The 25,071-nt window shown below is 36.0% G+C and overlaps 1 protein-coding gene across 2 annotated transcripts in view; it reads right to left on the reverse strand.

Annotated features, from left to right (window-relative positions):
• CAPN7 (calpain 7) overlaps window positions 1-25,071 on the reverse strand; it is a 47,025-nt gene that overhangs the window by 6,366 nt on the left and 15,588 nt on the right. Inside the window, exons 6-17 of one of the 2 annotated variants that reach the window (XM_015132211.3) lie at window positions 23,341-23,427; window positions 18,952-19,078; window positions 17,873-17,958; window positions 16,401-16,494; window positions 14,276-14,422; window positions 12,967-13,073; window positions 11,824-11,944; window positions 6,088-6,232; window positions 5,845-5,944; window positions 5,109-5,244; window positions 4,444-4,519; window positions 996-1,141 (exon numbers count right to left, since the gene is read on the reverse strand). In XM_015132211.3, coding sequence (XP_014987697.1) covers window positions 996-1,141; window positions 4,444-4,519; window positions 5,109-5,244; window positions 5,845-5,944; window positions 6,088-6,232; window positions 11,824-11,944; window positions 12,967-13,073; window positions 14,276-14,422; window positions 16,401-16,494; window positions 17,873-17,958; window positions 18,952-19,078; window positions 23,341-23,427 — 1,372 coding nt within the window. The remainder of the gene's footprint in view (window positions 1-995; window positions 1,142-4,443; window positions 4,520-5,108; window positions 5,245-5,844; window positions 5,945-6,087; window positions 6,233-11,823; window positions 11,945-12,966; window positions 13,074-14,275; window positions 14,423-16,400; window positions 16,495-17,872; window positions 17,959-18,951; window positions 19,079-23,340; window positions 23,428-25,071) is intronic. The other variant, XM_015132212.3, reaches the window with a different exon arrangement.

Consider the following 25,071-nt stretch of genomic DNA (forward strand, 5'->3'; position numbering starts at 1 on the left):
AAAAATCAGTTGGCATATACAAGTCATGATTCTACAGGCAGCCTAGTATCAGGTCAGGTTTAATGAGCTGGGAACTGAGAAGCTAGGGGTGTGGTCTTGGCTTTCTTTGCTACTAACTGTGTATGACTCAGGACAAATTACAATTTTTCCAGGCCGTGGTTTCTGCATCTGAAAAATGAAGCAGTGGCAGCAGCTCCCAATGTCCCTTTCATCACTAAAAATCTACTCAAATTGAGCTGCTTATCTAGAGCAAACAAATCTATATAGAAGAAAATTACAATGACCTTCCCAACTAGATCAGAGCAGTATGTTTCTAGTGACTGATTCTCTTTCACTAAGTTCAAAGTCTTCTTCAAGTCAATACAAATATTAAACAGGCTAAATAAGTTTTTATTGCTTGCTTTAAAACGAAATGTATTGGCTGGGTGCAGTGGCTGACACCAGTAATCCCAGCACTTTGGGAGGCCAAGGTGGGTGAATCACTTGAGGTTAGGAGTTCGAGATCAGCCTGGCCAACATGGTGACATCCCATCTCTACAAAAAATACAATAGTTGGGCGTGGTGGCAGCACCTGTAGTCCCAGCTACCCAGGAGGCTGAGGCAGGAGAATTACTTGAGCCCGGGAGGTGGAGGCTGCAGTGAGCTGAGATTGCACTAATGCACTCACTGCAGCCTGGGTGACAGAGCAAGACTCTGTCTCAAAAAAAAAAAAAAAAAAAAAAAAGAAAGAAAAAGAAATGTATTAGTCCAACATACTATATTACCGTGGGGCTAAACTATTACTATGAAAATAAAAATGTTCTTTCAGAATAAAAACATTTCTTTTCAAATTATTATTTTCTACAGAAGGCGTAATTTACTATTAAAATAAGCACAAAAATAGAGAGCAATACATTTTCAGAAATAAACTTTCTCCAGATAATCCCACTTACAAAGCGGAGCACATTACGTCTTTATATTACTGTGTTTTGTCACTGTGTGTTGGTTTTACTTACCCGAACTGTGTAATGGATTGTGTTCTGTTTTTCATATTGAGAAACCACTAATGTAAAGGTATGGGTGCCAGGTGTGGTCAGCTTTATCTTAGTCAAATAATGAGGGCTGTTAATTCGAATTCCATCAATGTATGGAGGTGGGTCAGCTGCAAACAAACAAGTAGGCTTAGAGAAAAGGAGACTTTTCTTTCTTTAGTTTTTGAAGTTTTATGGTTGATGTAGGAAAAATAATTACTTGGATGGACATCTCCTTAACTGATTCTCTCCTTAAAACATAATGATATTAGTGAATTATAATTTCACTTAAAACCTTTAAAATTAAACAGTTCCTAATAAGCAAAAATAATCTTTTTGAATACTTTCAATGAGATATAACAGTACTTGCTATTTGCTCTGTGTTGCATTTCAGTAATTCCTACTATTTGTTCTGTGTTGCATTTTTCTCCCATAGAGGATTTTAAACTCAGGATTTTTTTTTCTTTTGAGATGAAATTAAAAATAATACAAAGAAGTATGTAAAAATATATATTCCCCACTACTCAGGTTTAAATTAACTTTTTTTTTGGTCATTCTAGCTTTTTCATAAAACAATGTCTCTTTTAACTATGACCCTTATCTTATTCCCCTCTACTGATGGATTTGGTGAACATCTTTTTAGACTTGAATACAAATGTACCCACTCCTAAAAGTGAATGAACAAATAACTGTTTCTGGTATAAGTGTATATATAAAAAAATAGTGTATGTCTTATATCTTTCATTTTTCACTCAACATTTTAAAAAGAGCTATGTTGTTCTACACAGATAGTTTATTTCTTATAACTGCCTGTATAATATTCCATCACATGAATATGACATTTTATCTACACCCCAACTGGTTTAGAAAATCTGGATATTCAAAAAAAAAAAAAAAAAAAAAGAAAATCTGGATATTCAGATTGTTTTCAATATTTTGTTATTACAAAGAATGCTGCCTATTTTTCTTTGATAGTCCCATCAGTCAAGCCTGATACAATAAAATTTTATGCATGTCAATTACTATATGTTAAGATCGATGGTCTCAGCTTATTTAGGAATGCTGAATATTTATAATGGGACCTATCAGAAAAACTAAACATTTTAGTATCTCAAATAAGTCGTAAGTCTCTAATGATTAGGGGTGGTGTGATCTAGTGAGAAGAGTAAAGAATTGGCACATATGTGGATCTTGAACAAGGTTTTTAACCTTTTCATGTTTCAGTTTACTCTTCTGTCAAATGGGGAACAAGGCCTGTCCTATTTACTGCAGAGTGTTCTAATTAAAATAAAATGATAAACATGAAAGTATTCTGAAAAGGCACAATCACTCTACATAAGATGGAGCATTATTTTAAAAAAAGGAAAGCTTGGCTAGTGTAACTTGACAGTTGTCACTGGACCTACTATGTGCCATGCCCATTCCAGTACCTAGGGATATTGACTAGTATGACTCAGTGCCTGCCACCAACACAGTGTAATAGGGAAGAATGCCATACTTCCCTATGATTAAACAAAGTAAGGCTTAAACCACTTCTGATCACATCTTCCTATCACTGCCCATTTCTCTGCACAACTTTCTTGCAAGAACTGTCAACAATTGCTTCCTTACATCATAGTCTCTTTTAAAACCAATCCAATTGGTCTTCTATCTCCACCTCTCCACTAAGCCTGTTCTTATCAAGGTCAACAATGACTGCCACAATGCTAAGTCCAATAGTTTCTTCTCTTTAATTTTTATTTTAGGTTTAGGGGTACATGTGAATGTTTGTTACAAAGGTAAACACGTGTCATGGGGGTTTGTTGTACATATTATTTCATCACCTGGGTATTAAGCCAGGACCCAATAGTTATCTTTTCTATTCTTCTCCTTCCTCCCACCCTCCCCCTACTTCAAGTAGACCTCAGTGTCTGTTGTTTCTTTCTTTGTGTTCATAAGTTCTTATCATCTAGTTCCCACAATAGTTTCTTCTCTCACCTAATCTCATTTGATTTCTCAAACATCAATAGATGCAGTTTTCCTTTCTTTCTCTCCTGAAAAATGTTCTTTGCTTTGGTTATGTGAAACCTCACTGTTTCATCAGGCCCTCTGTTCGAATTCTTTTGTGGTACCTTTTCCTCTGCTCAACCTCAAGGTGTCTGAGAGTCCAAGGTCAGATCCTGCGTGTTAATCTCTGTATCCACCAGTCTCTTCACAGGTGATTTATACAGTCCCATCTTCAAATTCCATCTATATGCTCCTGACTCCCCTATCTGTATCTCTACCCTTACTCCAGAACTTGATTCAAAAATCCAACAGCCTAACTGGCATCTCCATTTGGAGCCAGGAAACGCCATTTTCCTGATTATGACAAGCCAAAGACCCTCCGAACCCCTGCCAGTGGTGTACAGAACCTCATGTGATCTGACCTCTGCAAATCTGACTTCTTTTGATACCACACCTACCCAGGCAATTGGCCTGTTCTCTGTTCCAAAAAGACACCATCTTTTCTCACTGTAAGGTCCTTGTACTTGCTGTTCCCTCTGCCTGTAGTGCTTTTCCCTTGATTTCTTTGCACAACTGGTTCCTTTTTTTGTTATTCATAGCTCTTCTCAATCCCGCTCAAAGAGGTCTTCTATGACCACCCACCAAAAGCAACCAACCCACTCACTCACATACCCCTTTTTTACATATGTGTATCAATACTTGATGTTTTGCTTACTAACTGTCTCCCCAACTAGAACATAAGCTCTATGAAAACAATCCTGTTTAGTTCATCACTATTCTCCACAGCCTTAGGACAGTTTATCTCACTAAGTGATACACATTTTTTAAAAATGTGAAAGCAAAGTGGTTTCAATACAATGTGTTAAATATCTCAGGTGCCCAGTGGAAGGAATGGTATTTGGGCTGGACCTTAACTACGCGCATGAAGCCAAATAGGGAGACAGGAATATGTGGGTAAAAGGTGGGAGGAGAGATTCTTGAGAGAAGAAACCATGTGAAAAAAGGCAACAAGGGCACGGTGTATTCTGGAGTAGCAACTATCTCAACTGTGAGAAGCTGGGGCATGAAATAAAGGCGGGCAGGTAGATTAAGGCTGGAATATAAAAAGCCTTATATATCATGCTAAAGAGCTTAGATTTTATCCAGGAGTTCAGGGAAAACTACAGAATACTTTTGATTAGAGTAAAAGACATCACTTAAGTTTCAGAAATAAAATTCTGACAGCCATGTGTGAGAATATGGAAATCCCCCCCTTGGAGTCTCTAAATTAAATCAAAACAAAACACAGAACAGTGTAAATACTCATCTGCTTGAGTGGTTTCTATGAGTCTATCAACATAATTATTTCTCTATATTATCTACATAAAATGTGTCATTTTTCAACTTAATCATATAAATAAAATCTTATGTATGTTTATTTTAATGTTTGCTGGGCTACTAAACATACCTGGGTAATAAACTTTTTTCCCATCAGTCTTGTAGACAACCATTGTGATAAATTCTCGATTATTCGCAAAATCATCCTAAAATCACAAAGAATCCAATGTGGTTAGAAAATGGGTTGAAAATGCTATTTATTTTCTTTTTAAATCTCTCCACAAAAAATGCTCTTTAAAGTTAAAATACCTCTAATTTTAAGAGCATTTTTCTCAGCTATTTAGTGCTATAAGAAACATTGTTTTTCTGAATTAAATTGTCATTTTAACAGATGACCACAATGTATGAAGTAATATAGTAAATAAGATTCGGAGGCTATTAAGATTATGGTTAACCTTTACAGAATCAAGACTAATGATTTAACATTTCCAAACTCCCTTCAGCATATTTCAATGTTAATATTAAAATGTAAACTATACATGATCAACCCCCAAACCCTCACTTTTAAAAAGCATAAACTCCCTCATAGTTTTCTTCAGAGATGACTTTTGAACAAGATTTAAGTGTATAATTATAAAATACAAATTTCCTTAGAGGAAAATATTCATTTGTCGGAGAAAACACTATTCTCTGGGCACCTAATTAAACAGGCTGGTGTTTACGTATGTCTTTCACAATGTTCTAACTATATTTAAAAAATTTCTGTATGGGATATCATTAGAAGGGTATCAGTACCTTGTCTGTTATGTGTCTACTAAGCAAAACCCAAACTGCAGCGCCCCCCTGTGGACACTGCACCTCCAGTTTGTACTGGGGGTTGTTGGCCAGGCTATAGGCATCTTTCACAGGTCCTTGCTTAGCATCCCAAGTACTAAAAGATAAAGTCAACAAAGAAGGTTGTAATTAAATTTCTCATAGAGCTAAAATATAACACTATTTCAAAAAGTGAATTAAGCTATCTGAGTTTTTGGTTTTGTTTTACTGTTTTTAAATTTTTTGGCACAACCAGGAAGCATGGAAAGAAAACAACTATTAACAAGATAGTCAGTGTGAGCATGACAAAAAGAGATGGAATGCTAGTCTTCCTAAATTAACCATTCCGTTTTTTATTTATTTTTTTGAGACAGAGTCTTGCTCTGTTGTCCAGGCTGGAGCGCAGTGGTATGATCTTGGCTCACTGCAACCTCCACCTCCCAGGCTTGAGCGACCTGCTGACCTCAGCCTCCTGAATAGCTGGGACTACAGGTGTGCACCACAATGCCCGGCTAGTTCTTGTATTTTTTGTAGAGATGAGGTTTTGCCATGTTGCCCAACATGGTCTAGAACTCCTGAGCTCAACCAATCCGCCCACCTTGGCCTCCCAAAGTGCTGGGATTACAGGCATGAGCCACCACGCCTGGCACCATTATGTTTTTACGTGAAGAAAGTGGATGCTATTTTAAAGCATACTCTGCAATGCGCAAAAAGTTACCTGTGAATACACGTTGATTCTTTAAAAAGACCTGGATTCCAACTCAAATAAATCACATCATAATACTGGCACAGATCATCCCAGGAAATCCAAAATATTCCTGAAAATTAATATCTTTGTTAATCTAAAAAAATCTTAATGCTAAATGATTTTAAGTCAGTTACATATTTTTCGCCTTGTTGAAACATGTTTTTTTTGTTTTTTGAAGAATAAATGGTATTAAAATTAAAAAGATATATTTACCGTTGTCTATTTTCTGAGCTGTTCGGGGATCAAAGTTTAAATACTTTTGCAACTCTGGAGTCCAGTTTTTTATATCATTTTCACTGTATCTTCCTTTCCAACGTAAATGACTCCAAGGATTTTTCAACTGGATAAATCGCAGCCCCTATGTACAAAAGAAACAGGAGATAACATTAAGTTGCAAAACAGTTTTTACCGTATTAGTTCTCTTATTAGAGGATGAACTGAGTACTTATCAATTCTTTTCCCTTCAAATCAACTTGAAATTAGTATTTTTAACACTTTCACCAGGTCATACATCAATCAAAAACTGTAAATGGCTACCGACTCCCTAGAGCTAATAGTGTAGTCTTTCACTGCATGTAGTTAAAATTATATAAAATTCAAAAATCAGTTTCTTAGTCACAGCAGCCACATTTCAAATGTTAAATGACCACAGGTAGCTAATAGCAAATTCATTGGGCAGCCCAGATAAAGAACATTTCCATCATTGCAGGAGTTCTAATAGACAGTACTGCCTTAGAGCATGAAGTATTTTCTGCCTTTTCAAAGCTCACTCTACTCTGGCCCGACTTTATTTTCCAGTATGTATACTCCATGTATCTTTGGCTCTAATCTAGTTTTTCCTTTCAGAATGCAATAAAATATTTATTCAATTTTGCCTCTAGAGGCATTTGCTCATGCTGTTCCCTTTTTCTGAAAGGCCCTCTTTGATCCCTTTAGCTATCCTTTCTTCTCAGTGCAGATAGATACGGTGAGGAAAAGAGAAAAGAACATGGACTTTGGGGTCAGAATAAAATGGGACCAAATTTCAGTTATTTGGGTGGGTCATTTACCCTCTCTGAACACTGATTGACTCATATGTAAAATGAAGATTATGATGTGTCCCTAGAAGATGGCTGTGAAGATCAAATGGAATTAACATAAAGTACCTAGCATTTAGTAATTTCTTTCTTTTTTCTCTTCTCCAAACTTCATAGTGCTAACAATCTGTATTACATTAGTTTAAAACAAATAGTATCCTATCTTATATTGTTTCCTACAAATGTAGTCATCTTGTCTCCCCAATGAAATAATTAACTCCTTGAAATGGTAACACTATCATCCCTCTTCAGATTTTCCACTGATTTATGGAACAGAGTGTAAAGGTAAATGCTCAGTCAATACCAGGCATGTCTACAGAATTGAATACATTGATTCAGGAAAACAAAAGAGGTGGTAAATCAAAAATAGTATTTGTCTTACTGCAAGCAGTCACCTTAGGAAATTGTGTACTTTTTTAAATGATATCATAAATCAAACTGTTTGGGAGACATCTAAACAACCACCACAACACATTCCTTTTGCTATTTTAAATGGTGACAAATTGTGGCTGGGGGTAGATGTACGTGATTTCTGGACATAAGACTCATTCCTCTTAGGCTATATTCCCTAGAAGCTTCATTAATACAATTTCTTTCATCAATATCTTCTACACCATATGTGTCTCACCACACGTTAACTCTAATTCATTTCTTTTCAAAAAATTTAATTCTCCATAAGCAGGTAATCTACTTCATTTCAGGACTCTTAACACTTCCTAAAAGAGGAGCACAAAGGAGAGCAAATTGCTGCTAAGCTTTTCAGAGACAGACTCCCAGCATCAGTGATATTCAAGGACACCAAGATATGGCTGTAGATTTTGTTGGGATCGGTAGAGAACCAGCCCTAAAAAGAAGGAATGCTAGAGAACTTAAAAAAAAAAGAATTTGATTTTGCTGAAACATCCAATTTCTAAAGTTATTTCCAAGTGGCAGCAAAGGAAAAGACTTGGACAGCTTCAGAAATTCTATAACACTTGTCTGAACTGAAGTCAGCACCCTGATGTGGAGCTGTACTTCCATAGTAGACTATTTATGAAACATCACCTAAAAGACACAAAAATGACCCAAAGAGAGAATCGCTGAGACTAAAATGAAGGCCTTGGAATACACAAGCAGGTTAGAGGTAGTCAAACAAAAATGATAGCACTTTTATGCAAATATTAATAAATATTGAAAATCTCTTAAGTGAAGAAAATCACCAATGATATAATACTAAGCAGAGCTGTCATAGTACAAGATTAGGTCTTTCTGCAAAAAAGAGGTCCTAGAGATAAATGCTTGAATCAAATATGGAAATATTTTAAAACAGAAGTCGGAATTGGCCAGGCACGGTGGCTCCCACCTGTAATCCCAGCACTTTGGGAGGCTGAGGCGGGAGGATCACAAGGTCAGGAGATCGAGACTATCCTGGCTAACATGGTGAAACCCTGTCTCTACTAAAAACACAAAAAATTGGCCGGGCATGGTGGCGGGTGCCTGTAGTCCCAGCTACTCGGGAGGCTGAGGCAGGAGAATGGCATGAACCTGGGAGGCGGAGCTTGCAATGAGCCGAGACCACGCCATTGCACTCCAGCCTGGGCAACAGAGCGAGACTCCATCTTTAAAAAGAAAAAAAAAAAAAAAAAAAAAAAAGAAGTCAGAATTAAACAAACACTTCAAAAGGTAAGTAGCAAAAACTAAAAAACAAAAATAATGCACCTAGGAAACTCCTTGAATATATATCTAAATAAAACAGTACTGGAGAAAACCTTTAAATATACATTTTTTGAGGCAGGGTGTCACTGTGCCAACCAGGCTGGAGTGCAATGGTCTGATCTTGGCTCGCTGCAGCCTTTGGCTCAAGTGATCCTCCTACCTCAGCCTCCCAAGTAGCTGGGACTACAGGCATGTACCACCATGCCCAGCTAATTTTTAAAAAAATTATTTATTACAGAGATGGGGTCTTGCTATGTTGCTCAGGCTGGTCTTGAACTCGTGGCCTCAAGCAATCCTGTGGCCTCAAGCAATCCTCTCGCCTCAGCCTCCCAAAGTGCTAGGATTACAGGTGGTGAGACATGGTGCCCAGCCACTTAAAATGTTTTGACTGGTATTTGTGGCAAATTACAATTCTAAAAAAACCCAACCTTACTGGTGTACCTAATTTCATATAATGTTTATATTTTTTGCTTTAAGTGGTCAATTTTTATGCCACTTTTAAAGAAACAATTCTACAGAGTATGGCTGGGGGGTCCAACACTGACCAGCTAATTTGTAAAGTTCCAAGACTATAAATTTTATAATGGTGCAATACATCCCTACCGTCCTCATAATTCATATACAGTCATGCACCATATAATGAAATGTTAGACAATGATGAACTACATATATCATAGTGGTTCCATAAGATTATAATGGAGCTGAAAAACTTCTATTGCCAAGTGACATCCTGATGATCCTGCCCCCATGTGGGCCTAGGCTAATGTCTGTGTTTATGTTTCAGATTTTAACAAAACAGCCTTAAAAAAAAATTAACAGAAAAAAGTTCATGTGAAGTATTTGTGTACAGCTCTACAATGTGATTGTGCTTTCAGCTAGTTGTTATTACAGAGCCAGAAAGTTAAAAAAAATTTAAAGTTTATAAAGTAAAAAATTACAGTAAGCCAAGGTTAATTTATTGGGCTGCTCCAATGGTAGTGGGTTAATCAGAACTTATTAATAACATTTGTATCACTAAAGTTGGTATACAACCACCACTGATGAATTTGGCTTAGAACAATTCATTATTGAAGAAAAAAATATTTTTATAAAGTCTACATGTCCAGTGTTCATAAAGTCTACAGGAGTGTACAGCAATGTCCTAGGCTTTCCCATTCACTCACCAGTCACTCACTCACCCAAAGCAACTTCCAGTCCTGCAAGCTCCATTCATGTAAGTGCCCTATACAGGTGTATCATTTAACAAAATCTTATATACTGTCTTTTTACTGTGATTTTTCTAAGTTTAGATATACAAATACCAAGCTGTTACAATTGTCTACACTATTCAATACAATAACATGCTGTACAGGTTTGTAGTCTAGGAGTACTAGGCTATACCACAGAGCTTGGGTGTAGAGCAGGCTGTACCATCTAGGTTTGTGTAAGCACATTTTATGATATTCATGCCACAACAAAATCACCTAACGATGCATTCCTTAGAATGTATACTCATCATTGCGGCTGGGCGCGGTGGCTCAAGCCTGTAATCCCAGCACTTTGGGAGGCCGAGACGGGCGGATCACGAGGGCAGGAGATCGAGACCATCCTGGCTAACACCGTGAAACCCCGTCTCTACTAAAAAATACAAAAAACTAGCCGGGCGAGGTGGCGGGCGCCTGTAGTCCCATCTACTCGGGAGGCTGAGGCAGGAGAATGGTGTGAACCCGGGAGGCGGAGCTTGCAGTGAGCTGAGATCCGGCCACTGCACTCCAGCCCGGGCGACAGAGCGAGACTCCGTCTCAAAAAAAAAAAAAAAAAAGAATGTATACTCATCATTAAGCAACACGTGACTGTAATTCCATGTGCCATACATAAGCAAACAACTCTAATTAACACATAGTAGTGTTCTGTTATTGCTGACTGATCACTACTTCTATTCGTTCTGGTATTAAGGGTCCTTCATTAAGAAATAGTACTTCTTTAATAATCTTTGTATTTTCTAATCCATAGAACCAATCCATTTTTCAGTTAAAAATAACAACCTCAGAAGTAATGAAGTCAAATATTCTAACCAGATATTGCAGAAATAGGGTCTGTCTGAAAGGCCTGACAGCATGCAAGGGCTTCTAGGAAGAAAAATACCTGCTCACACAAACACAATGGCATGTATCTTATGCCCAGCTATCTTCCTATTTTCTTCCTCTTTCACAATTTTTTATTTTTTCAGACAGGGTCTCTATCACTCTGGCTGAAGTGCAGTGGTGTGATCAAGGCTCAACACAGCCTTGATCTTCTGTGCTCAAGCAATCTTCCCACCTCAGTCTCTTCAGCAGCTGGAATTACAGACATATGCCACCATGCCCAGCTAATTTTTAAATTTTTTGGAGAGATGGGGTCTTACTATGTTGCCCAGGCTGGTCTTCAACTCCTGGCCTCAAGAAATCCTTCTGTATCAGCTTACCAAAGTATTGGGATTACAAATATAAGCCACCATGCCTGGCCCACTTTCATAAGTATTTATTTAGTGTCTACTATGGGTACTGGTCCATGGCCTCTTAGGAACTGGGCCACACAGCAGGAGGTGAGCAGTGGGCAAGTGAGCATTACAGCCTGAGCTCTGCCTCCTGTCAGATCAGTGTGGCATTAGATTCTCACAGGAGTGTGAACCCTATTGTGAACTGTGCATGTGAGGGAGCTAGGCTGTGTTCTCCTTATGAGAATCTAATGCCTGATGATCTGAGATAAACAGTTTTATCCTAAAACCATGCTCCCACCCACCCCTCCGTCTGTGGAAAAACTGTCTTCCACAAAACGGATCCCTGATGTCAAAAAGGTTGGCGACCACTGCTTTAGAGCTTAACAATGTGATTGATCCAAACACCAAGACGCAGTGTGGAATCTTGGGAGCTATATATTCCACCTCAAAACTGCTGGTTTTATGGAAAAGACAAAGAGGTGTAACAGTGTTTCTGTTCTGTCATCAGTATCTGTGCCATCCCTGTGATTTCCTTTCCCACCTTTTAATTTCATAATTCCCAATGGTAGAGATCAAGTTGTTTAATGTAGTAGGTGAAATGGTTTATAAACTCCACTTTAACCTTGATTTGTCGGTATTCAAAAGTCTGATAAATTATCTGGGATCCCTGCAATGTCTTATCCAACAGGAAAAATAAAAGAAAAAAATTTAAGGCAAAACCTTGAACTCTCTAATGTCCAAAACAGCATATGCATGTGTGGGAACCAGACCCCACTTCTCTCCTTCAGCTTCTGTCATCATTCCAGTTGACGCAGTGATGAGGACATCTCCTTTGTGAAATCTGGAATGAACCCCAAAGACAATTAATTAAAGTAAAACACGTTTGTAATACTAAGATCACACCATTTTATCTTTTAGTCTAATGGCTTACATGAAAATGGGCTGTTCCCACCCCCAAAGAATTTTCAAAAAGTACATTTCTAATGCACAGTATGTAAAATAAATGATCACATTTCTCTTTTTTTTAAGTTTCTGGCAACTTAATTCCAAAGTAGAAACCTACCAAAGAAGGAAAACAAATGCTAAATTTCAAGTGGTTTACAATAAAAAATAAAGACATGAAATACCAAAGGCATTTCCCAATAAGGTACTGAGCTTTCTAGTTTTGCAACCGAACGGGTATTACTGTTTAGACAAATTTCCAGTCCCTTAAATGGATACGGATTATCCATTTAAGGCTTAACTTCTCAGACTTCTCTTTTCTCACTTTCCCTCAACTTGGTAACTAATTAGTAAATCTAAAATAATTTTTCCATATTACATATTCAAATATTTTGGACTATCTACAGTTTGGATTAACTATAACTATTAAGGGAAGATAACTGAGGACTGACTAAAGGAAATACAAAATGTGAAGTCTATTTTAAAAACAATTTCCTTAATAACTAAAAACAACAGCTTCTGCAATCTCTATTCTAAATAAGCCATGATGTTTTTATTTTTTAAATTTTTATTTATTTTTCAGATGGAATTTTGCTCTTATTGCCCAGGCTGGGGTGCAATGGCGCGATCTCTGCTCACCACAACCTCTGCCTCCTGGGTTCAAGTGATTCTCCTGCCTCAGCCTCCTGAGTAGCTGGGATTACAGGTGCCACCACCAAACCTGGCTAATTTTATATTTTTAGTAGAGATGGGGTTTCTCCATGTTGGTCAGTCTGGTCTCAAACTCCCGACTTCAGGTGATCCGCCCGCCTTGGCCTCTCAAAGTGCTGGGATTACAGGTGTGACCCACCACGCCCAGCTGGCACGATGTTTTTAAACCGCCACATTTACCACACACATAAAACAAAGAAAAATGTTTACCTTTGATAAAGCATTCTGAAAGAATTATCCTTACTGAAAGTTTGGCTATCTGAATGCATAGCAATTCTTTCTGGTATCCAGCCAGTCAGTGCATGAAGATCAATATTCTGCAACAGAAACACATTTCAGGACTGCCAGTGTCATTTTCAAGTTCTTAAATCCCCAGAGCAGCTATTATATCTCGCTGATTTGGCACAATGATTTTGGTAGAAATAAATCAGAAGGTAGATGTTTTCGACCAGTAATATATTTCTTATTTAACTCAAATTCCTACCTGAATTTGAACATACGTATTTTTCCCTACAATCTTTGTTGCTTTTCCTGCATAAAAAACTATTTTACAGGTGAATATGATAAAAAGACACGTAACAGAAAAAACTCCTTCAATGATGCAGTCACGAGTCCTTTAGTGAGTTCTTGCAATGATGCTTCTCATGTTTTACATACATTCCCATTCTTTCTCTATCTAAACTTCACTGAGTAAGCAACGATTAGAAAGCTAAACTAAAAGTATGTGAAGGATAGAGCAACTCAAAGTATAGGCTGGGAAGAGAAAAACTGTAACATCCTATTGCATTTAATTATGACCTATATATTCTTTGCCTAGCATTAGAACTGGGCATAAAAAAAAGAACCGGAAAAGTCAAGGACACCTGGTTTGGCAGGGAAACTAATCACTTACAAATGATGGGTGATTTGCATACGTTACTTCATTTTACTGTTGGAATAAAGATGCAATTTTCACCTTTACGACTTTAAGACAAGAGGTGGATATTATCCTTATATTATGGACACATGAAGAGGCTAAGAAAGGTTAAATACATTTTCTAAGGCCACAGGCTGGTTATTGTAAGAATTTAAAGTCATGCCAATCTGACTAATTTCCTTCTGGCTCAAGTCTAGTTGACCTCATGCAACAAAAGGTCACTGGCAGACATCTCAATCTTACAGGTTAAGTTCTGTTAAGGTTGGATAAAACAAGTAACTCTTTGAATCTGAATTACAAATAAAAATATACATGACAATATGACACATCCATTTGATCTAAACCGACTGCAATGGAAAGGTACACTGTATCTATAATTGGCCTTGTATCCCAACGTAAAAGCAGACACGGTTTAGGCTTTCCCAGATACACAAGAAAATATACATATATCCCCATAATATGGGGACTGGTCATCCTTCTTCAGGGGTTGATAATCTGATCTCTTTCCCTACGAACAAAAAGACCATCTACAATTTTTCAAATTTAAAATAGTTACATTAGATAGCATAAATCTATGTCTGGATTGTCTTATCTATTACTTACGGAGTTAGATCCTGGAAAATCATATCCTCCCATGACTTTCATGTATGCTTTTTCTATGAGAGAAACCCATAATTCACTTTTGTTGTTGGAGTAAGAACAGAGCAATTCTCCCTTGTGATCAACAGGTAACTGGTCATCAATTATCACCTGGAGAAAAAGAACATTAACCTTGTTAGGTGCACAAAATATCTTAAAATCCTTTCTATCAAGAAACAAGAACACATATGTGTTCTTGATAAATATATAAGGCACAATATGCCGACAGCTATTAAGGTAATGTTTCTAGAATCATACCAATTATAAAATGTTCTTTTTAATATGATATCTTTCTTCAATTTTATAAGCTGATCTGTCAGATAACCTTGAATCAACTGATTAAATGTCATGTAACTGTCACTGAAATTAAAAGGTTGAGCATCTGAAATAAAAAATCTAAAATTTGAAATGCTCCAAAATCCAAAACTTCTTGATCACTGACATGATGCTCAAAGGAAATATTTACTGGAGTGTTTTGGATTTTCAGATTAGAGATGTTCAACCTGTAGGTATTCTGCAAATATTCAAAAATCTGTTAAAATCCAAAATGCAAAATACTTCTGGTCCCAAGCATTTCGGATAAGGGATACTCAACCTATATGAGATATTCTAGAAATGTACATTTAAAATAATTACAAAAGGGCCTCACTATTAAATAACAGTACTATTATCATTTTATCCTAAACCTGTAAAAAGACTCATGTGTAGTTGTAAAAGTAGAACATTACCGCTAGAAAATACACATAAATAACAGAGGAAGTAATCACGGATACAGTATCTAATTCATATTAAAAAGTGATCTGAGGCTGGGCGCGGTGGCTCACGCCTGTAATCCCAGCACTTTGGGAGGCCGAGGTGGGTGGATCACGAGGCCAGGAGATCAAGATCATCCTGCCTAACATGGTGAAACCCCGTCTCTACTAAAAAGGCAAAAAATTAGCTGGGAGTGGTGGTGGGTGCCTGTAATCCCAGCTACTCGGGAGGCTGAGGCAGGAGAATCACTTGAACCCAGGAGGCAGAGGCTGCAATGAGCTAAGATTGTGCCACCGCACTCCAGCCTGGGTGACAGAGTGAGACCCCGTCTCAAAAAAAAAAAAAAAGTGACCTATGAGATATGAGGATAAGAAGAATTTTGATTTAATACCAATAGGAAGATTATGCAATACATCTTTAAAGATTCTTTAAACTAGAGTTCAAGAATTATAGTTCAGTAAAATTATTCTCAGTAATTTTCTTTACTTTTTAAGTAATCAGGTAAAATGGCTCTCAGAGAGTGTTCTAGTCAACAACATCAGCATCACCTGGGATCTTGTTAGACATGCAAATTTTGATCTCATCTCAGACCTCCTGAATCAGAAACTCTGGGCATGAGGTCCAGAAACCTGTGTTTTAATAACAGATAATCACCTGCCAGGTGATTCTGTGCATACTAAAATTTGAGTATTACTGAACTACAGAGCAATGATTTTCAGACTGGATCACCAGGGGATTTAGGTGAAATGCAGATTCTGATTCAGTAAGTCTGGGGCGAAGCCTGAAATTCTGAAAAACTAACAAGCTCCCAGGTGATGCTAATGTTGCTGCACGGATCTCAGCATGGACAGGTAGTGGAGAACCTTAACAATGCAAGGCCCTTGTAACAGAGTTCAGAGTCCTTCCTTAAAGAAATTAGTGTAAATTAAAATTATGCATATATATTTAAAAGGAAATAATTTCAAAGGCTTGTTACATCTCAAGTTATGACTACATATACACTCTTCTGATCTAACAGATTTAGTTTGTCTGATAACAATCACATGAACTATCAGATGAAAATTTATTTTAAGCATTAGCAATCCTTAGTTCAATGTTACTTTTTGAAACTGTATACATTTTCTCGAAACCATTTAAAAAACAAGTTTATACTTGCCATGGTTTTAATTAATTTTTAATTATTAACACATGATGCTACTGGTCGTAATATATAATATGACAGACTCTAACTTTTAAAGTGTTTAAATAGATGACATTTCTTAATGATTTCACTCAAGATTAAAAGGTAGGGAAGGGATAGAGACAAAGGATGGGAGTGGGGAGAGAAATTATTCACCTTTCTTGGGACACCATTGAGGTGAAGTTTTACCATGTACTTCCCACATGGATTGTACTCTGGTTCGCCATCCTTGTTTTGAGGGTAAATTATGCTTTTGTAAGAAAAATAAATATTAAAATACCAACATTAGCATTCAATATCAACTACTATACAGGACATTTCATTCAGGCATATACTACCATCTTGGCAATTTCATAAAAACAAAAAGGAGAGTATTTTCCTACAATAGGCCTAGAAAATGAACTACACCCTAATCAAAGTGCTTATTTACTGTTAGTAAATAATTTTCTGAGATCACAAAGTGGACATAAATTTCAAAATATTCTGAAAAGTGCTCAATGTTAACTTATATACCCTAATAAATCATCTATTAAGGGTATATATTTAAGCCAGTTAAAATAATCTTTTATCACTGGCCCTAAGAAGTAAACACGGCTTCAATTAACCACAACTAAGACAAGTAGATACAACTTGACATAAAGTTACATAAAATTATACAATAACATACTTCAATAACTATCAGTATCAATTTTCTTTTAAAATACATTTGGACCACTTATATGGCAAATAGTTGAAACTAAGGACTGCATCTAATTCATCTTTGTACTCTTAGCACTTAACACACAAAAACCACTCAGGAAAAGTTGAATGAAAAAATTATAATGCTTAATTTTTGCAATGAACGATTTTAAGTTAATGTATCTTTTAAAAACCGAAAAATTATTTCTGAAACATTTTAATACATTCTAAAGCAGTTCAAGCCAACAGAAATATGTTATATTTTCCAGTAACCACATTAAAAGTTAAAAAGGTAAAACGTAGTCCCGGCTACTCAGGAGGCTGAGGTAGGAGAATCGCTTGAACCCAGTAGGTGGAGGTTGTGGTGAGCCGAGATCGTGCCATTGCACTCCAGCCTGGGCAACGAGAGCGAAACTCCGTCTCAAAAAAAAAAAGAAAAAGAAAAAAAAAAGTAAAACCAATTTTAATGTTTTATTTAATCACAAATCAAAATATGATTTTAACATATAATCAACACAAAAATTTGAGATATTTTGCAATTTTGCATTTTTTTGTTCTAAGTTTTCAAAATCTCATGCATTTTACACTTGCAGTACATCTCATCTTAATTCAGACTAATCCATTTCAAATGTCTATAGCCACATGTGGCTAGTGACTACTTCACTTAACAGTCCAACTATAAAGTATTATGAATATGACATGATTTTACTCTGATCAATTTCATTTATTTCAAAACATATTAATTCCATATATATTAACTACATGTGTATAGGTTCTTAGACTGTTTTAGCCTATCTTTCCACATTCATAAATCATCTGCTTAATTTCTACAGAAGGGCCATATTCTGAACAATATGCCCTCTCCCCTTTCTATACAGATAAGGCTTAAGTTTTAAATTTCTAGTTAAGGGACAATTACAACACAAAAAGAGGTAGAGACACATTTTTACCTGGTAATTAACTTCTTATTAAAACGTCTTTCATAAGCTGCACTGATGGCCAGTGATGCCACAAAGGAGCAATCCGATACTATTGTCTGTTAATAATAATTAACATATTCATATTCATTCATGTGATTTTGACATTACCGCAATATATGTACATTGCCCCAAGTACCTACTTTTTATACTAAATATCTTTTTTTAAAACTTTTACTTTAGGTTCAGAGTACACGTGGAAGGTAACAGGTGAACTTGTGTCACAGGTGTTTGTTGTACATATTATCTCAACACCCAGCTATTAGCCCAGTACCCAACAGTTATTTTTTCTGCTCCTCTCCCTCCTCCTATCCTCCACGCTCAAGTAGAACCCAGTCTGCTGTTCCTTTCTTTTAAGCTGTTCTCATAATTTAGCTCCCACTTATAAGTGAGAACATTCAGTATTTGGTTTTCTGTTCTGCGTTAGTGTGCTAAGGATAATGGCCTCCAGCTCCATCCATGTTCCTACAAAAGACATCTCGTTCTCTTATGGCTGCATAGTATTCCATGGTGTATATGTACCACATTTTCTTCATCCAATCTGTCACTGATGGGCATTTAGGTTGATTCCATGTTTTTGTTATTTTGAATAGTGTTACAATGTGTACTAAATATTTTCTTGGCTATTATTTGAACAGGAAAGTAACAAATAGAAACACGATACTGCTGACTCATACATTTTATTCTAATAAATCCTACAAAAAATTAAATAATGTATTTCAAAAAAATTGATTTTGAATAATTACTCAAATAATTAAATATCCTTCTATTGCTATCCTTTATCAAAGGTGAAATTCAGATTCTCAAGTTTTGCATTTACAGGTACACAATGATAAACAGGGTCCACATAAAAATCTGTAATCACTCAAAACAGTGATTTATACTTATATTATCTCAGCATGTTTCAGTCAAAATGTGTAGAATGAACAATTTTTCCAATTACACTTGTGTGCCTGAATATATAATAAAAATCTAAGAAAAAACTCAAATCTATACACAAATTACTTTAAAATGCTGACTTTTCTATAAAATCATACAAAATAAATGCTCACCTGCTTTATGCTAAAACTGGACACAGTATATATCATTGTAGGATTGTTGGTGAGGTCTTCTGGTCGTACCCACTTGGAAAATGTAGTTTTCTGTTTAGGTGATAACGGTAGCTTGCCCCATCTATCACTGAGGTAATAATAAAAATTAAAATAAAAAAATTAATCTTAAAAGATGACTCAAAGTCAAAATTAAATTTCCTAGAGATTTTTTTTTTTTTTGGTCTAGTGATTATAGCAGTACTATATCATCCTAAAATAACCTTCTGGTCAAATCTGGCTCTTTATAGAGTCCAGTCAACCTGATCATCTCCTCCAATCAAAAAATATACCTAAATAATTGAAAACAGAAGAACATCTTATATTCATTTATATTTAAGAATGTAATTTTTTAAATTTAGCATAACTGTATTTAAGAAATTCAGCAATAAAATGAAACCATTAACAACAGTACAAGCTGATTCATTCAAAAGGACCTAGGAAGCTAAAGATTCAAAGCTGGTTCTTTACAAACTCCAATTGGCAAGGCTAATAATGAGTGCAGCTAATTTAGTGAATGAATACTAACCACGTGCCAGATATATACAATCTACTTAATTCTTAAAACAATTCTATTAAAGGAATTATTTTTGGAAATAGCTTAAAGTGATTAATGACTTACCAAGGTCAGACACCTAAGAAATAGCAGAACTGGCATCTGAATCCAGGTCTCTGGTGCCAAATCCACCATTCTTACCCATTACCCTCTACTCACTGTGTGTTACAGTATTTCTCTAAAACTGACGTGTACACCAAGGGGAAACATCTACCTTTCCCCCCTTCCCTAAATCTTTTTTTTTTTTTTTTTTTTAAACAGTTGAGGTCTCCATATGTTGCCCAGGCTGGTCTAGAACTTCTGTGCTTAAACGATCCTCCAGCCAAAGCTGATACCAGCCTTTCTGAAGTAAATACCAGAGTGCTGGTATTACAGACATGAGCCACCAGGCCCAACCATCCCCAAACCCTTTCTAGAGCAGTAGCAACAAATCCTTGGTTTTCAAAAGATCTCTTAGTAATAGAAAGCATATAATATGCAAACTGGCATAGACATTAACTTTTTTTTTCTTCAAAGAATGCTGACAGATACTGGGAGAAAAGAGGATTTTGTGGTCAAGTATGACCTACAAACTCCTGGTTAAAGTATTAGTTTTTTCATTGAAGGGCACCTCTAGACTTTTAATAAGCCAATGTTTATTGTAATGTCTTAGAGTAGAATATGGCATATAACATATCTCAAACATTTTTTATTATCATCTCACAGAACCACTAGTATTCCAGGTAACATTTTGGTACCTGTATATCAGGAGCTAACTGTAAACAGAAAGTGAGTTAACTGAATTCAGAAGAGTTTGAAGACAGCTGTCAAAAATTTTGAGGAGAAAAAATTAAGGCAAATTCAAATTCATAATCTATTATTAACCTGTCATATGAATCATATTTCAGCATAAATCCAAGATTCCATAATATTTGTTCTCTCAAGTCACCAGAGGATTATTAAATTTAAGGTTTTTTTTCCTTAGAACTTAAAGATATTAAAATATTTTACAGCCAGGTGCGGTGGCTCATGCCTGTAATCCCAGCACTTAGGGAGGCTGAGGTGGGCAGATCACTTGAGGTGAGGAGTTCGAGACCAGTCTAGACAACATGGTGAAACCCATTCTCTACCAAAAATACAAAATTAGTCAGGTGTGTGGTGGGCGCCTGTAATCCCAGTTCCTTGGGAGGCTGAGGCAGGAGAATCTCTTGAACCTGGGAGGCAGAGGTTGCAGTGAGCTGAGATTGCACCACTGCACTCTAGCCTGAGTGACAGAGTGAGACTCCATCTCAAAAAATAAAAAAATTTTACAATTAAAATATTTATTCAATAATGATTATTTTATAATTTTAAAATCCATGACCAGAATAGAAACAATTTTAAAAAAATAATTCAATCTCTCTAGTGCAAGAAAACCATTAATAAATTCTGAAGCCTTTTCCTGACAATCTGTTATCCCAACTTAAAAACATTTACTGTTGCTTTTTCTTCTGATTATTCCTACAGTAAAATAATCTAAAAAATAAGAAAATATCTTGCCACTTAGAATAGTAATTTTAGTATTTATTCTTATTTTTCTCCCAATTTAACTACTTCAAGAACTATTTATTGAGTATCTACTATACACCAGATACTGTGGTAGGCACTGGGGTGCAACTTAATTAAAACAGACATGGTCTCTGTTCTTATGAAGTTTATATGCCAGAATAGTAGACAAGCATTAAGCAAGTAAACACCTTAAAGAAAAAAAAAAAAAGAAAAATTCCAACTGTGACAAGTGCTCTACCTAAATTAAGGCAGTCTGTATGGCTACATATTTTACTTTTCCAATTATGTGCATTTTTCTGTATTATCACATTCCTTGAAAACTTGATTGTTTATGGCTACATAACATTTTTCTTACGGACACTGCATTGTATAAGCATTACAAATATGATTTACCTTAATTTGTTGCAAAAAGAAATGATAAGTTTACATCTCTATTTGAATATTGTCAAGGAGATACTAGAACAACTGATTCATTTTCACAATTGTAACAACAATGATAAATCACTTTCATACGAATTTTTGAGTATATCTCTAAATAGCTCCTTACAACTGGATTCCTGAAGTAAAATTACTGGTCAAAGAGGTATAAAAAACATTAAAGTATTTGAAATATACAGCCAAATTGTTATATAACTAAGTAACAAAATGATTTTTCTAGCAGTTAACCTTTATTATATAGTGCTTGCTACATAACAGCACCATTCTCAGGGTTTTACATTTTATTAACTCACAGTACCATTATGAGGCAGTTTCTATTATTATCCCTATTTTACAGGCAAGAAACTGAGACAGATTTAACAAATTGCCCAGTGTTACACAAGATTTGAGACTAGAAAGTCTGGCTCTAGAATCTTGCCCTGAACATTAATGCTGCAAAGTTTCTCAGATATAAAAATTCCTTTGATCCCAATCAGTTACTAGCATCACACAGCTGCCTGAGTGAAAAAAATATGTTAACTGGCTTTGTGATACCTAACCCTTGGTCATTCAAGAACAGCAAAACAGTAGAAAATAAACAGCAGCCCTTTTGTTCTTCACAGAGCCTTCATATTCTATATAGTAAGCATCCAGCTTTTTTTTTTTTCCTAATAATAAACACGCTCATTGGAGAAATTCTGAAAAATAAAAAAGTACTAAAAGAAGTTAAATCATACAATTTTGTTACCTAGACATAACCACTGTAAATATTTGGGTATATTTCTCCATATCATTTTTTTCTATGCATCTATAAATACACGAAAAGAAAAATAAGGGTCAGGCACAGTGGCTCAAATCTGTAATCCCAGCACTCTGGGAGGCCGAGGCAGATGGATCACTTGAAGTCAGGAGTTCAAGACCAGCCTAGCCGAATGGTGAAATCTCGTTTCTACCAAAAATACAAAAATTAGCAGGGCATGGTGGTGTGTGCCCGTGGTCCCAGCTATTTAGGAGGATGAGGTGGGAGAATCATCTGAGCCTGAGAAGTCAAGGCTGCAGTGAGTCATGATCACATCTTTGCACTCCAGCCTAGGCAACGGGAGTAAGACCCTATCTCAAAAAAAAAAGAAAAAAAAAAAAGAAAAAAAATTGGGATATTATATAATTTTCTTTTTAATTTCTGTAATGGGAACATTTTTTCCTACAGTTTTAAAGACTTATTTTTAGTAGTATAATATTTGACTGTATAGATGTACCATTATTTAATCATTCCCATATTGCTAGTCTGCTTCAATAATTTTTTGCTATAACAGATGCTTTGACGAGTGTCCTTATTATGTACATCTTTGACTGTTGATTTCCTTATGATGACTAGAAGCTCGGAGTCCTGAACCAAGTAATATTTTTAAGGTTGTAGACATAAGCTGCCATTGTCCTGGAAGGCTGTGCTAACTAATCCTCTCATAAATAGCCTTTGCTTGAATTGGATCTTCTTAGTAAACAATGATGTCATTCCATTTCCCTTTTCCATTCAGTTTCTTTACTGAGTGTTAGAATTTCTGTTGTGATTCAACCACTGCTTGGACAAATATTTACTGAGTACTTACTTTACAGCAGGTACTGTGCTAGACACTACAGAAATAATATTAGGCAAAAGGAGATCCTCATGTCCTCATGACTGGATAATTATCAAAACTGCTCTTGCTATGTTGCCCTACCCCTTTCCCACAGCCACTCCTCTATTCCAACAAATTTGTTTATTAAAATTTTTAATTTCAAGGCTATTAAATTGAACGTCAAAGTACTGAAAAGTCAAAATATTGGAATTAAAAACTGCAACAGTGCTTACTTACCAGAAAGGCATTGGATAGGCAAAACGTTCTCTCAGGTCAACATTCATGAAAGGAACATATTCTATACCATTTATTTTTGATGTTGTCCTATCAAACACGAGAAAAAAACCCCTAAATGTTCAAGTTTACCTTAATTGCCAATCTTATTTCAACTCTTTAAAATTTAAATGACAAGGTATGATACTATATTAAAATTAAACTGACAACTTCATGTTGTTGATATATCTTTGGACAATATTTTCATAACACAATTGAATATCAGAAAATAATTCAAATCAGTAAGAATATACTTTTAAGGCTAATACCCACAAGAAGACAAGACTATTCAAGAGGTAATGAAAGTGTCCTTGACACCAAGACACAAAACCAATTCTATCCTAAGCCTAAAGGGAGGAATAAATTGCTTAAGTTATTTTGGAATAAAAAAACATGACATTTACAATTCTGAAATATATGCTCTTCACATTTTCTGGTTAGGAGGATATGAAATGGGTAGTGGAGGAAGGAAGTGTCATAGATATCAGCTATGGTCTACTGACAAATTAAAGAAATAAGGTTTGTAGTAGCTTTGCATTCTCCTTGTTTCGTGTATATTCTTGTTTATCTATATTAACTATTTCCTTTTTGTATTTATTTCTCTTCCTTATTCTATTTACAAGAAGTTGTAGAGAGTAACTTCAGAATTTAGTCTTTAGGTAACAATAGTCAGGAAATCTGAGGACTACTTAATATAGCCAGGAATAGATGAAATGATTGTTGAGACTATGTACAGCCTTATTTTGGAAAGATGATGAAAACTTTTCACTCGCATGAAGGCTAGCTGCATTTTGTTAGGTGGAATACAGAGTTGTTTTGGTGTAGTACGGAATTTCAAACGTGAAGGTGGCATATGGAAAAGTGTTGGACTGTTATTAATTTAGTTTTTAGCTTCAAAACTATGCTTCTTTGTCCTGCACTGTTGTGTTGGTGCACAGGCAATTTTTCGTAGACAAAGGGACAGATTAGCAGGAGTACAATTAAAATCTTCAGCAGGAAAGGAAAGAAGAATGCTCTCAGATGGCTGCTACCTAGGCAGAAGCCCTTTCAGCTCAATGTTAGAAAATAAAAAGATGAACACCTACGTGACTTACACAGCCCTAAGCAGACTGAACTTTCTGCAGTGCTCACTTTAAAAAAGCCACCCTGGCTCAGAGACTTACCTTATCTACACTGGTTCAGAGAGCAATCAAGAATTTCCACATTATTGTGTTTTACATTTCATTTTTTTTGTACTGCTCCTTGTGGAGCAGGGCTACTCCATAGGCAGTGTGCCCAGAGTAGCCGTGTTTTACATTTTTAATATCCTCTGAGACTGCTTTCAGACACACTAAGCTGGCTGCCTAGATGAGGGGTTGGCAAATGTTTTCTGTAAAGAGCCATATGGTACATAGTTTAGGCTTTGCAATGAGATTTCTGTCATATATTCTTTTTTTCTTTTTGGTGCATGTAAAACCTTTTAAAGCAAAACTTTATACACACACACACAAACACACACATATATATGCATTTTTTTTTCTTTGAGACAGGATCGCCCTCTGTTGCCCAGGCTGGAGCGCAGTGGCGTGATCTCAGCTTTGCAATCTCCACCCCCTGGGCTCAAGTGACCCTTGCAAGTAGCTGGGATTACAGGCGCACACCATCATACCCAGCTATTTTTTGTATTTTTAGTAGAGATGGGGTTTTGGCATGTTG

The sequence above is a fragment of the Macaca mulatta genome, chromosome 2, assembly GCF_049350105.2.
Source record: "Macaca mulatta isolate MMU2019108-1 chromosome 2, T2T-MMU8v2.0, whole genome shotgun sequence".
In the NCBI taxonomy this organism is placed as follows: domain Eukaryota; kingdom Metazoa; phylum Chordata; class Mammalia; order Primates; family Cercopithecidae; genus Macaca; species Macaca mulatta.